Source organism: Pleuronectes platessa, chromosome 12, assembly GCF_947347685.1.
Source record: "Pleuronectes platessa chromosome 12, fPlePla1.1, whole genome shotgun sequence".
NCBI lineage: Eukaryota > Metazoa > Chordata > Actinopteri > Pleuronectiformes > Pleuronectidae > Pleuronectes > Pleuronectes platessa.
This window is the reverse complement of record NC_070637.1, coordinates 3,560,476-3,572,281: the sequence shown is the minus strand read 5'-3', so window position 1 is coordinate 3,572,281 and position 11,806 is coordinate 3,560,476. Positions and strand designations below refer to the sequence as shown.

The following is an 11,806-nucleotide window of genomic DNA, read 5'->3' as shown; positions in this document are numbered from 1 at the left end:
GCTTATATCTACTGTACTGCTACACATGACTGATGCAAAGGTGTATATGAACTCTGGAGTCATTTAAAAGCGGATACTAGTATAAGTGCAGGTCATACAGAAGTGATTTACTGTGTTGAGACATTTAACTGCTCGGTTTGATGTGTACATGTATGCTATAGTGTGTTAGCCGACAATATTTGTGCAATACAGCAAATTTGTCATGATATTACATGACTACCAGTTTATGATCACAAATTAATGACTGCTTAAAATTGATTTATGATTTAAACAAATAAGTTCAGGATAGATCATTGAATACTCAAGCACTCCAGTACTTAGCAATGCAGCAGTGCTGTGAAATTAGATAGCATAAGTACTGTATGTGGGCGACTTGCTGCACTTCTCGTAAATGCGTTAAAGTATTTATCCATCCAAGTATTTTATAAACAGCTTATCCTTTGAGCGCTTCTGGGGGTTGGAGTCAATGAGTTGCAGTATACTACTGATTGTGGGGAAAGTGAGAATAACATACTGTGGTCTAACATACTGTGCATGGCATCAGGTCGTAGAGTAAAATCTACATTAGCAGAGGGCGAATATGGATTCATATCAATGAGTGCATCAGATTCAAAACACTGCCAACCACTGACAGTGAGGACTAAAAACTCTTGACTCTGAAAATAGGTCCGATATCACTTTCTGTCTGCATCAAGACTAATAGCTTATTAATTTGCACTTTCAATCCAACCCCTGTCACTTCATGTCTGTTTGTTCTATTATTACAGCAGGGTAACGCAGCAGAATAGATCTGACATGTCTGTAATGGAATAGTGATGCAGTTGAGAACAGACGTGATGTTCAACGTGATAGACGACTAATCTCAAGGAAGTTTAGACTGCTGCTGAGATGAATGGAGGGATGAAGAACAAAAGCCAGTAGACTTGTAAGGTGGGAAGATGTGACTGTCAATAGAGGATTGTGGCTGTCGCCCCCCTTCTTTGATCTATCGGGTTAGGCATAGCAAAGACAGATCAGCTGATCTGATGGGATGCTTGGATTCAGTCCCCTGTGATTCCTCTTGTGATGAATCCGACAGGCTGCGTGGATCAGCTGTCTGATTCACTTTACCTCTCCACAATCTGCATGTCCATCCTGTTAGAGCTGCAGGTGTCCTTCACATGAGGGGAAATATCGAGGTCATTTTAGGGCAACCATTTTGGATCTATCCATCCTCCATAGAGGACATTTCATTTAATGCAGGTTCTCTTTATCAGGCTTTCAAACCCAGTGTCATGTTTGTGTGTGAGCACGTCGTGTTCCTTCCAAATAACATGTTTCCTCTTGTAGCCATGTTAAGGGGGCGTTTTCACTGAATTCTCCCTCTATTGAATTTTCCCCTTTGCAGCATCAGTAGCACAGAGGCGGCCTCCGACCACAGTACGTTGTTCCTGCTCTCCCCTCTGTGTATGTGCGTGTGCGTGTGTGTGTGCGTGTTTTCTAAGGTTGGGAAGAAGCCAGGCTACGCACACGGACAGCAACTAAACACGAGCCAAACAAAACGCGCCGCCGGTCACCGGAGGGGACTCGTCAGTTTTCCGTGCTGCAGCATCTCGGGGGAGAAAACAGGTAGAAACTACTTGGGGAGGGTTCCTTCATTTTTCATGCCTGGGCTCATATCCGGAGTGACGGGGACGCTCCACTTCTCCACGTCTGGTGCGACTGCACACATGCAGGGGGCTGCTGGAGGGGACGTGGCGGAAAAAGACGGAGGGGGGCGGGCAGGGTTTGGGTGAATAGAACGGGCGTGCTTATGGTTGATGTCGATGTCGTAGAGGAGCTAACTCGGTGAAGTCAATAATTGTGCAGCGCTAAGAGCTTACCTAGCTAACATGTACTGTAGCATCAGCCCCCCCCCCCCTGCTGATTTAAAGCTAACAGTCAGATACACCGCTCCGTGCGTGCGGGTGTCGCCATGTAAGGACTGTGTTTGATGTAAAGAACATTACAATGTAGCTTAACGGTGCTCCGATGAAATGTCAGCTCGGGTACTGTAACGTTAGCCTTCGCGGCCCTGCTCGGCACTCACGTCCCCGTGCGCCGAACACCGCACCGCACCGCACACATCGTCATATCCCTCCACCTTTCTGTGCCGGGCAGCAGTGGACTCCTGCGTTAATTAGTGCGCCCAGACAGATGACAGGTCCGGTGGAGGCCGCAGCTCGGCTCCGCTCCGCCGCTCACAGCTGCGACCTGTACGCACAGAGCCCTCCGCGACACAGCGCTCACCGCCCCCCGAACCTCCGCGGCCAGCGGCTGTTCAGGCGGAGGAGACAGAAGCACGGGCCGTGGAGACCATCCGCGGACATAACGTTTCCTTCATAACACAACACTCCACTTTGTGTACAAACATGTCAGAGCACTTCCTCCGCAAACACCGTGTTAGCTTATCGCAGTGCAAACCGTTCTCAAAGTCTCTCACCACGGTTTATCTCACGTTTAATCCAACACCCATCAATCATCTGTATCGTTTGAATGCACTTTATTTTTTATTCTTTACTTTTATTATATTAAAGTAAATGCCCAAAACATCAAATGTGTTATTTGTCCGCATGAAATACCGTTTACCAGAGAAAATAGTCCATATGAAAAGTGTCCCCTGCTGTGGATTATCCTGGGTCACAGGAAGTTCTGCCATTGAGACGAACATGAAAAATTGTGTCAAAATAAAACGTAGAACTATCTGTGTGGGTTGATATGTGTATGATGAACGCTAAATGTATAACTGTATATATATATATAGCACTGTTCGTGACATTTCTTAAGGTACAGTATAGTACAAGTACATTAATTTCCACTTTTCTATCACCCATCATTCGTACGTCAGGCTCAGTATCTTGCCCAAGGACACTTTGGAATTCAGACTGTGGACAGAGGGTGTTGAGGTTTAAACCAGTGACCTCCTGGTTAGAGAATGACTCTCCTCATGAGCCACAGCCAATATATATTTATATTGTGCTTATATAATGACTTGTTCTAGGCTTGATTAGTTTTGCTTTAAAGTACAGTTTCACCAGAAACTTACTCAAACATGTGCAGCACTTTGTATCACTGTGCAGGTATTGATGTTAATCACTCATTGGGTTTCTACTCCCTGGGTCCAGAACAAGATGTCAGCCAGAGGCGGAAAGAAGAAGGCCACCAAGCTGTCCCGCTCATCCAGGGCGGGCGTCATCTTTCCTGTGGGGAGGATGATGAGGTACCTGCGCACTGGCACGCACAAATACCGCATCGGCATGGGGGCGCCTGTCTACATGGCAGCGGTCATCGAGTACCTGGCAGGTAGGTAGCGTATAAGGTAAAACTGGGTTCATTCCTTTACATTGGAATAGTGATTTGACGGTTTAAAGTACATTTTTAAAGTATAAACTAAGGTTTTAAAACTGAAAAATACAGTTAATATATCTGGAATAAGTGTTTAAGCTCTTTTCAGTGCTATTGATCTGTGTAAAGTATTTATTTGCTCTCAGAGTTTGAAAAAAACCAATAAGAGAGGGTAACAGTAAGCTCAGTTAATATAATTACACTGTGTAATACAGAGTGCAACAGATTACACGGTAGTAATAGTACATAATAGGTCACCATTATAGTGTTCAGTGTATATACATATAGACTGTAATCATCAGGGACAAAGGGTATTGACAGGTGAAGCATCACATTCTGTCATAATATCATGTAACTTGTAATTATGACACGCAGCTCAGGATTTATTATCCTCTGCTTAAAAGATATTATACTAGGGAGTTTTGTGACATTATATGTATATGTTATATTTATGTCCATGTTAATGTGATTGTGAACGCACTGGGAGTTTCAGCAACCTGGCTCAGAACTGGACAGACACTTCATACCCATGTTGTATTGAGTGATGTCCAGTATGACCAATGGTTTTCACAGATCATTGAAGCCATGTGATTCGTTGGACAACCTAGGAGCTCCCGCCCAGCCTAGTCTGGTCTTCCTTTGCTTCCTGATTTTGACCTCTGTTAAAATTTGCGCAGAAATCCCAGAATGCAAAGCTGAAAGTGCAGATATAGATCCCACCAAAGGGGCTGTTGAGTACATGAAAAAAAGTGTGTTGAAACTTTCATGTCTGTGAATAAACAGAGAATTGCAACATTGAAAAGAGTGAAGCAATTATTTCAGACATTCAGTCCAATCCTATTGAAAAAAAAAAAAATTGTCACAGAATATGAACCAAATTCCACCTGATGTATATATAAATATACTCGTGTCGGACTGAACCCAATCACTGTCTCCTTTTGTACTTTATAATCAATGGGTGTCATGTGTCCCATTATTGGGTTTTGCATGTACTTTTATTGATGCAGTTATGATGAATATGATATAATAAATCAGTCCCTGATTGTGTTGTGTTTAACATTCTCGGATTTTTGTGTTCATAGTTTATTCGTTTGCTAGATGTCAACACACAACAAAAAGACAGAACATAGACAGTAACAAAGAAAACTAACTTTCAATATATTATGTTCCGACAACTGTCCCCAACTAGTTACAAACACTTTTATGGACTTTGTTAGAGCAGCTTAATGATACAAAAAGGAACAGCGTTCATGATCCCTCAAGACTAATTCTTCTTCTCTAAAAATAACAATTGGAATATAGAAGTGTCCTGGCCTATAACACAAATACAATCAGAAGAAAGACCTTCTATTAGATGTTTGTTTGCTGTGTCTATGTACACAACTCTGCTGCAGCGACCCGGTTTCCTCACTGGAGAGTTTGGTCTAATCTTCCTGGCTGTTGTGTTGGGCTAGAAACCTTGAACACACACTGCTTGTTTGATGGGTTTCCGCACACTGTTCTTTCTCCTCTAAGCTGAAATCTTGGAGCTGGCAGGAAACGCAGCACGGGACAACAAGAAAGGACGAATAACTCCCAGGCACATCAAGCTGGCTGTGGCCAACGACGAGGAGCTCAACCAGGTAATACGCTGCAATGCAAGTGGAGCCAAGTGCTCAGAGATTGTCACACTGTGTTGTTGCAGTGAACTTTCTGTCATTTTTTTGTGAATTAACTAAAAAAAATGGCTCATTAAATTCAAAGACAGTTTACAATATGTTTCATTTCTAGCAAGCAAATGAGCTGCTGGTGAGAGGACTTTTTAATTAGTCATATTTCGTTGATACAATTCTTAATTTCTTCTTAATACATCAATACAAATAGACAAAATAATGGCATCGATAAATATGGAAGTTTAGTTGGATTAATAAATGTATTATGACTGTAGAAAGTTGATATGGTTGATATGGTGAATTTGTTGATAAACTGTTTCTTACTACATCTTTTTCCATCGCACACAATTCATACACTGTTGGAACAAAATGTGCCAACAGTGTCAGGGGCAGTTTGGGATCAGTGTCTGGAAGTGTCAGGTATCAAACCATCAACCATCTGGTTAGCAGGTGACCCTCTCTACCTCCTGAGTCACAGCCGCCCCATATCTATATATCTAAGTTCAATTCATCTTAATTAACAATTTGGACAATGTAAATTGTATAGAACAGTGAACATTACAAACACTGGTTCTTGACGTGGGTCTGATGATCATCAAGGTGCAGAATCATCTTTTTCATATTAAATATAGAATCTAAAATCATACGATCAAGTAAAAAATAGGAAATGAAGTAGCAGGCTACAGACTGAATGTAGACGTTGATATGTAATGAGTTCAGTGTGTGAGACCAGGAAGTCGCACACTTCTTTGTGTCTTCAAGCTCATCACAGTGGTACCAGGTTTTATGTAGTAGATATGAGCTTGAACAGCAACATCAACAAGTGGTTTTTTTAGTCAACTAAGTATTGACTTAATAAAAACATGTCTCAGTTTGTGTAACAGTGTTTGTGTATTAGGACAGGAATGAGAACACTTCAGTACTTGCCATTCTGGTGATGGTTGTACTATTATTACTTAATGGTACAGAGCAAAAATGTACTGTAACTTTAATTCAGTTAAATAAGTTTATCTGATCACACAAGTGAAGGCTTTTAAAATGACCTTTTCCAAAATACCCACATGATTGAGTCGTGAATCTCATCTGCTCTTGTGTATGTTAACTCGTTCTCTGTCCTGCACTTCAACACTTCTTCAACATCTCCCAAATATATGTATTTCCTTTGGCAATTTTCTCTTGGCTATCGTCCACTTTGGTGCCTCATACCAACAGAAGTTTAAAGGGTTCAAATTAAGTTTAGTCTTCTCTCTCTGTCCAGCTCGGTTTCGGTCATGATCAGCCATCACATATAAGGCTGTTTGTGTTAATCAGCTGGGGTCTCATTTATGAAACACTGCATTGGATTCATACTAAAAGTGTACGTGTGCACAGGTGTTTGTTAGTGAGGTGGAGGTGAAGGGACAGCAGTGATGTCACTAATAAAGAAAATACACTGATACCCTGCTGCTGCTGTAGATAATACAATGTGTGAGAGTGAGTACGATAGAAAGAACGGAGCATGAAATAAAAATTGATCCAATTCAAAGGTGGAGGACAAAAAAAAACAACCTTGAAGGTTCGGTTCCGTCGGTCGATCTGTGTGAATCTGGACTCAGTTAGGCTCAGAGATCACAGATCAGTAGAATCTATATCAGCTGATCAGACATCGCTGAACCTTCTCTTCTTCCTCATCCTTCCAGTCACGTGCACAAATCATGCAGAATCACGCAGCAGTGTCACGGCAGTATTTATTTATTTAGAGCATCGGACCGATTCCCTCACATCAGTGGATCCTAACCTCCACTTTGGGATATTATTTGGAAAGTGAATAGTTTGTCTTCATTTCTTGTAAGTGATCTCAAGGTCGCTCTGTGCTCTCTGTGCTCTGTGCGCCTGATGGCACAGTCACGTTCACTGCAGTGATTTGATGATACACGCACAGTGTTAGAAGATTTTATAAAAACTATTAATGACTCGGCTCTGTAACTCTGCTGTTTAATGGAATCTGAACGTAATTTGCTGTAAATGTTTTTTATATATTTTCAATTAAAAGGTTTGTGTGGGACAGATATGTTGTGCGAGCACAACTAAAGCTGTTGGTTTAAATGTAAATTATGAAGTGGATCAATAATCTGCTTCAGTTAACCACCTCACGTCTGTGTCGCCACTTTCCCGTCTCCAAAACGTTTCGTATGCATGGGTCAGAGTTTGCGTGGAAATGCGCAAATAGTGCCGTCAAGTTTGCTTTTATGAATCCCAACTTTTGCATGAGAAGTACGCTTCAGGCCCAGTTGTGTGCGTAGACAACGGTTATAAATGAGACCCCTGATCTCTAACTGTGGCTGATAAAGTGACTTCACATGTGTTTTATATTTTGTGACTTTGAATGAAATGGTGCATCCATAACAAATGATGATGGGTAATAGTTCTCATTATGTCATTATTGTTATATCATCATGAATGTAGTGTCCTCTCATGTTACTGTGAATGAAACTTTCCCCTGGAGTGTGAGGCCAATGCATGGTGATAGTGAACGTTTCACCTGACAGACGTTGTAGCAGCTAAAATTCCTGAAGGTGGAAGTGTCCCAACTCTGTTGTTAACAGTCATTTCACATCTACAAGAGAAAAGAATGTGAGTTGTTGGGAAAGTACACCGTCCACCGCTTTCATTTCTGACATATTTTTCTCCGTCAGCTTCTACGGGGGGTGACCATATCAAACGGAGGGGTGTTGCCTCGCATCCACCCGGAGCTGCTCTCAAAGAAGAGGGGGGCCAGGGTGAAAGTGGACCAGTCATCCATCCCTGAGAAACAGGAAGAGCGCTCAAAGAGCAAGAAGCCCGTCAAAACCGTCAAGAAGGTCAAAGGCAAACGAGGCCGAAAGCCAAAGGTCAGTCAGGGCTACATGAAGGAATGGAACAGGGAGGTGGGAGGGCTACATCTTATATCTTTCTCAAATCTGTCCAGTCAAGCTTCTCGGTGATCAATGTCCACTTAACGCAGGGAATTGCCAGGATCTTTGTTGTGAGAAAGAAGCCAGGATCTCACTGAATGTGTCACTGTGACTATTTGTTCAATTATTCAGAACAAGTAGAAACAGACTTCAGTTGTTGCGTGTACAAGAGCAATGAGACCTGTACTGGAACCCGATACAAACCCAGAGTGGACATGTCTATAACTTGTGTCAAACTTTTTTATGTTGCTTTGTTCACCACTGCTCAAACAAATCGCACCAAGCAGGAAACCAACCAACAGCCTGAGTCCTTTGCTCATCAGAGCTGCCTGTTGATCTGATGTTTTTGATTATGGTGGAGTTTTAATACAGATACAAATTGCACTTTTGTTAATAGCTGTGCTTTTTTTTTTTTTTCTTGAGCTTTCTTCTGACTGAGCTTTTTTCAAGAGCACTTTAGTCCAACTAAGTCCTAGTTCAAGAAGCCCAGAGATCCAGCTGAGCTGAGGAACTGGACTCCATGAACATACATGTGTGTAGATGAATAAGTGTCTTGGACTGTCCATCAAGAGTATTTTTATTAAGAGGACAAGATATATTGTTAAAAGCTTCAGCTGATCTCATTGGAGGACCTTCGTTTTGCTCTGACCAGGGTCAAGAATGAATGTTAAACATATTTCACCTTTTTCTGTTCAACAAAGTACACAGACACACAGACAGTGTCCAATGCGTCTGTGATAAATGAAAAGCTAAATGAAGAAAATTATCATGAACCTCGAAAAGTGGAGAAACAGGAAATCATGAAATATCAAATCAAAGTTGGACCAGAGTTGAATGTCATCTGTTGATTCCAGATACTTGTACTCAGTGCTAAAAACCTATTTCAGTTGGTTCTCAACTTTGATAGCCAGCTCCAGAATGTAAGTGTATCAGTTAGCAGGTAGGGTTGTATTAATGTTCATTACTTTGTGCACATCTGCCAAAGAGCACAGACAACGACAAAGAGTCTGTACCAAACTCCACAGCTGAGGACGGTCCTGGAGACGGATTCACCATCCTGTCAGCGAAGAGCCTCTTCCTGGGACAAAAGGTGATGTGCATTATCAGTCGACACTAATCTTCAACATGTATAATGCAGACAGATCAAGAAAACTCACTGTGTGGTTAATGTCGTGAATCCACAGCTTTCACTAACAGAGAGTGAAATCAGTAAAATCGGAACAATCAAGGTGGAAGGAATAATCAACCCGACAAATGCAGAGATGGACCTCAAGGACGGAGTTGGTGAGGACGATGTTCTTGTGGATTCTGTTTTTTATTGAGAACGTTTTCTATCATGGTTTTGTGCTCACCTGCTCCTGTGCTCCGTGTGTAGGCAACGCTCTGGAGAAGGCTGGAGGCCGGGAGTTCCTGGATGGAGTGAAGGAGCTGCGGAAAGCACAGGGGCCCTTGGAGGTGACATCAGGTACAAAACATGTGCTGTGTGGTGTCTGCTTTTAATGAAGAGCCACAGCAGCTTCAGGAAGTATTCAGGCCTCTTCACCTTTTTAATAGACCTTTTGTACTGTTGTTGATTGGAACTTGTTTGCTAAATTAATAGAAATAGAAAAGTGAAACCTCTCATATACATAGCTGTTTTATTGAAATAAAAATGCTGTTTGCTGACTAACGGAAAAACTGAACTGATTGGATGCACAGTAGTTTAGAAAGACTAACACCTGTTTATTTAAGGTCCCATAATTGACTCTGCATTTCAGAACAAATACTAAGCCTTGCAGGCCAGGATTCCTCTTTAGTCCTCTGTAATACAAATGCAACCATTTCCAACTGTGAAATGAAAGAAGTTTGGAAACAGCAGGACTTTTCAGCAGAGTTGACGTTCAAGACAAACTGAATACTGGACAAAGTGGGGCAGCTGTGGCTCAGGAGGTAGAGCGGGTTGCCTACCAACGTGTTGAAGTGCCACTGGGCAAAATACTGACCCTGACGTCTGTGATGATTGATGTGTGATAGAGGAAGTGCTGCAAATAAATGCAATGTGAATGGGTGAATGTGACTTGTACTGTAAAGCATTGAGTAGTTGAGAAGACCGGAAGAGCTCCATAGAAATACACATTATCGTTTACTCTTCTCAGCTCTTAACCTGGCAGCCACTGAGATTCTCCTGGGCCATTTCACTCAGGCTGGAACCTTCTAAATAAAGAAAAACTATTCAACTTAATGACTGACACACACTTGCATTCCTCGTGTATTTAAGGACAAAACTGTTGCATGAAAAACCGTCACGTTCAACAATTTTGAAAACTTTGATTTGTTAAAGGCAAATCCATTTAGGATTAAAGAGGATTTAGGACTAATGTAATAAAGTTGATGAATGAAATAGCTCTGATCTAAAAGTCGTTGTCAAACTGGAGTTTCTGTGTGTTCGCCCCCTGCAGTGGCAGTGAGCCAGGCCAACGGGATGGCAGCGCGCTTTGTCATCCACTGCAACGTCCCTCAGTGGGGCTCGGAGAAGTGTGAAGACCAGCTGGAGAAGACGGTAAAGAACTGTCTCTCAGCAGCAGAGGAGAAGAAGCTCAAGTCTGTAGCTTTCCCTTCACTTCCTGCTGGACGGTGAGCTTCACTCTGACACGCCTCACTCATCCAACACACCTCAGACACCTCAACCCCTGTGTGTCTGATCAGCAGAGATGCTTATTTGTACACTTCTATGTTTTCAAATAAAAACAAGGTTATCTTACACTAGGCGTCCAGACAACTCCTCATTGTTTGTCCAAATAAAGAAATCCGTTGCTGTTCCTCTTACTGCAGAGTAGACTTGCTGTTGACCACAGCATGTGAAGGGTCTTGTGATATATGTTTTCAGTAGTGTTAGTATGGATGGGGATTATTTCTGATACAGAACAAAACTACTTATCTGGACAGAGATTGTCTTGTTTCAAAGTGAAAACACAGATCTGTTGGTGTAGCTGGACTCCCAGGATGAGGAGCTGCTTTCAGTCTGAACGTCCACTCGTTCACACAAGGATGTAAATCTGATAACTGGGACTGCGCAGATAGTTCCAGTCTTTCGGCCACTTTATGAAACTGCCTCCTGCAGCTATGACCAGCGTTTGTCATATTTAGTCATATAGTTGCAGATGCAGCTCCATCTGTAATCCGTCTGCTCATCGTGACACTTCACATCATTTCTGACAGCTGCTCTTCAGCTGCACATCCTCTTCATCGCTGTTAAAACGTGTCCTGTGTCTAACATCAGCTTCTACAGCTCTGCACACACTGACCTAACAGCTCTGTTGAATGTCTCCCGCAGGAACGGCTTCCCAAAGCAAACCGCCGCCCAGCTCATCCTCAAGGCCATCTCCAACCATTTCGTGTCGTCCACCAGCTCCTCCCTGAAAAACATTTACTTTGTTCTGTTTGACAGTGAGAGCATCGGAATATACCTTCAGGAAATGGCAAAGCTGGACGCCAAGTGAGGAGTCCTGTTTCAGGCATTTGTTTTTCTAAGTGTTGTTTGTTGCTGATGGTGTAGATAGGTGACAGTAGGGATTTTGGATCTGTCTTGGTTAATGAGGAATAAAAAAAAAAATATTTGTGAGTGGAGTGTTGTTCACGTTTATGTTCCACTGTCCCTTCAAGAGATTGCATTATTTCTAGATTAGATAACTTAAATCCGTACAGTTTGCTGTTATGGTTCCTTCTTTCACCGATGTTTTTACATTCCATGTACAAATATAACAGTTTTTTTTCCTGGCCTCTGTAGTTTCTGATACAGTTAGTTTACTAAAAAAATAAATAAAAAAAATGTGGTTCTCATTTTGCTTTGAAATAAAAACCCAAATGTTTTACACCAGA

General features: G+C 42.1%; 1 protein-coding gene across 1 annotated transcript; it reads left to right on the top strand.

Annotated features, from left to right (window-relative positions):
- Positions 1–1,357: 1,357 nt before the first annotated feature.
- Positions 1,358–11,806, top strand: LOC128453757 (core histone macro-H2A.2). Its single transcript, XM_053436834.1, has 9 exons — positions 1,358–1,608; positions 3,144–3,321; positions 4,879–4,985; positions 7,691–7,885; positions 8,934–9,038; positions 9,133–9,232; positions 9,324–9,413; positions 10,387–10,561; positions 11,262–11,806. Exons 2-9 carry the CDS (start codon positions 3,150–3,152, stop codon positions 11,425–11,427), a joined length of 1,110 nt encoding a protein of 369 aa, XP_053292809.1. The 5' UTR covers positions 1,358–1,608; positions 3,144–3,149; the 3' UTR covers positions 11,428–11,806.

Bases quoted from the DNA above. Each gene is read 5' to 3' on its own strand.
- LOC128453757 (XM_053436834.1), top strand. From the start codon at position 3,150: ATGTCAGCCAGAGGCGGAAAGAAGAAGGCCACCAAGCTGTCCCGCTCA. The intron at 3,322-4,878 runs GTAGGTAGCGTA...TTCTCCTCTAAG, and splicing joins GGTCATCGAGTACCTGGCAG to CTGAAATCTTGGAGCTGGCA. The intron at 4,986-7,690 runs GTAATACGCTGC...TTTCTCCGTCAG, and splicing joins ACGACGAGGAGCTCAACCAG to CTTCTACGGGGGGTGACCAT.